Source organism: Anopheles darlingi, chromosome 3 (genome assembly GCF_943734745.1).
Source record: "Anopheles darlingi chromosome 3, idAnoDarlMG_H_01, whole genome shotgun sequence".
Lineage (NCBI taxonomy): Eukaryota > Metazoa > Arthropoda > Insecta > Diptera > Culicidae > Anopheles > Anopheles darlingi.
The window spans coordinates 44,298,439-44,300,938 of record NC_064875.1 but is presented as its reverse complement, the minus strand read 5'-3'; the positions used below and the strand labels follow the sequence as shown (position 1 = coordinate 44,300,938).

The window sequence follows — 2,500 nt, the reverse complement described above, 5'->3', positions numbered from 1 at the left end:
CGGACTGAATTATGTTCGCTAACCTAAAACCAAATCCGGTAATTAAAATTATCAAGAAGACAAATAGCAGATAACATAGCAAAAACCGACCTTTCTATTTAGGGTAGCAAATTATTTGTTGGTTTTGTTGACAATAACCGCACGCTTCTTAACGCTGATCATTCGCCAAGCCAAATTAGCCAAGTCTTCCGCTTTAAAAGGGAAGATAAAAAAAAATTATAAGCTACATAATAGATTTTTCCCATGAAAATCACATCAAAGATTTTAACAAATGCTGCCGACGAATTGCTATTTATAAAGATTTATGTTTATAGTATGTGTGTTATGTTAAGTACATTGAATGATATTTATGGTATAGAGCGGATTTTCCCTCAACCGCCACAGGTGGTAGCGCATTTTTGACAGAAAATATTATTATTATAAAGTGATTATCGGAATTAAGCACTACGACACGCCAGCAAACAGTGCAGGCACATCATTCTGCTCTCCACGTAACAGCTCCCACAAGCTAGAGTTAAGCCTCCACTTTCAGTTAGCTGCTCTAACTACGCAAACACCATTAGTACATAATGAAGGATCACCAGGAAAAACAAATTTTCAACAAACCACCCCCACCCAGTTCCCGCGCGTTTCCATTTATGTCTATGTTCTCCATTTTGCGCACCATATTTTGCAGGACAAAACTCGGTATACGGCAAGGCACGGCGGCCACGGACCGCGTTCACTTCGCAGCAGCTGTTGGAGCTGGAAAAGCAGTTTAAAGTTAGCAAATATTTATCCAGACCGAAGCGGTACGAGGTGGCCAACAATCTACTGCTCTCCGAAACCCAGGTACCCACCGTGCCCTCTGCCACGCGATAGCGTTAATGCTCCACTTTCGATTCGGTTCACTTTTTTTTACTAAACGCTCTTCTTTCCTCTTCTCTTGGAATAGGTTAAAATTTGGTTTCAAAACCGGCGCATGAAGTGGAAGCGGTCCAGGAAGATAAATGAATCGAAAAAATACAACTCCAACTCCACCAGCAACAACAACAATGGTAGTAACGCTAACAACAGCAGTAGTAACAGCAGCACCACTAGCAGCAGTAGTAGCAACAGCAGCAGTAACAGCAGCAGTGCTAGTAGTACCAACGGACCCACTGGCTCCAGCAACGTTAATACCAATGGTCAACATAATGCCGGGTCGCCGGGATCGTCGGCCGTTTCGGGATCGTTGGTGCTAGCGGCTAGTGCAAACAACAAATCGATCGATGCTGAAGGCCGTCCGCACAGCCGGTGCGGTGGTACAACGATGAGTAAATTATCCTGCATCCTGGATCATCCGAAGGATAAACGGGACAGCAGTAGTAACGGTAGTAAGCACCACGCGGCGACTGCCCTCTTTGTCAATCAGCAGTTCCAACCTTCCGTGGTCGCTAGTCCAGGGAACGGCGGCGTTGGTGGGCCCGGTCCTGGCGGTATTTCAAATGGTTTGATCTCCGCCGGCACTGATCTAGTCGGTGTCGGGGCCGGATTATTCGCCTGTGAGCCACCGAATAGTTTAAGTTTTCGGCCTTACGTTTCATAAACGTAAAGGACCGTCATGGGTAGCGTACAACGAGACAAGGCTCAACAATCGGATGGATCGAGGTGGTGCTGCAGTTAAGCCCTGTGAATGGATGTCCCGAAAAAATCACGGTGGCAATAACTTTGAGGGATGAATAAATAACGAATTGGTAACGAAATATTTAGCTGAGGGATTGATTTAGCAAAGCAATGGTTTATTTCCGAAAGTTTGCAAGGTGAAATGAGTACCAGCAAGTTAATGGTGCATTTCGTGGCCTCATCGATTCTACCCCCAAGTAAACGAGTACTCTGATTGCCATGGCGACGCGACATTTGCGAAAGACACGCGATTCATTCAAGATTCGGCCAGCAGCTAATACCTAGCATGATTATTTTTAACTTTTGTTACTCTTTTATCATGAATCCACTTACCTCAATAACGGTTTGCTTAATATTTCATAGTCAGCATCCTCTTCATCCGTCGGCGAAGTTTCGTCCGTTTCGTATCCTAGTCGCCTGTAGAATCTAACACCATCGATATTATGCTTGCAAACGGTTAGCACTAAACGCTCCATCGAGAATCGTCTTCCTATTGTTTCCATTGCCGCCATCAGATGCGCACCCAGTCCAATCCCGCGAAATTCTGCTTCAACATGCAGTTCATAGCAGTAAACCACAGGACGACCGTAGTCCAAATCGAATCTAAACATGGAATATCCTACCGGAAGCGCAGATACCGTGTTGATGGCGACCACGTACCGTGCCCATGGTTCGTTCAAATCCTTCCACTTTTCTTTTGCCACAGTAGCCAAGTCTTTCCGGCTATTCCGCTGAACAAGTTCGAATGCCCATTTAATTATTCCGGGATCAATTTCTTCCTTCCTTTTACACTGCAATGTAATTTCAGGATGCACCAGACTTTCGTCCTTATTCGCTCGGCAGGTAGGTAGAAAGG

The 2,500-nt window shown here is 45.1% G+C and overlaps 1 protein-coding gene across 1 annotated transcript in view; it reads left to right on the top strand.

Annotated features, from left to right (window-relative positions):
* Positions 1-1,567, top strand: part of LOC125955524 (homeobox protein Hox-A1a) — a 12,624-nt gene extending 11,057 nt beyond the window's left edge. Inside the window, exons 4-5 of the mRNA XM_049686657.1 lie at positions 677-831; positions 935-1,567. Of these exons, the coding sequence (XP_049542614.1) occupies positions 677-831; positions 935-1,567 (788 nt within the window). The remainder of the gene's footprint in view (positions 1-676; positions 832-934) is intronic.
* Positions 1,568-2,500: the final 933 nt, after the last annotated feature.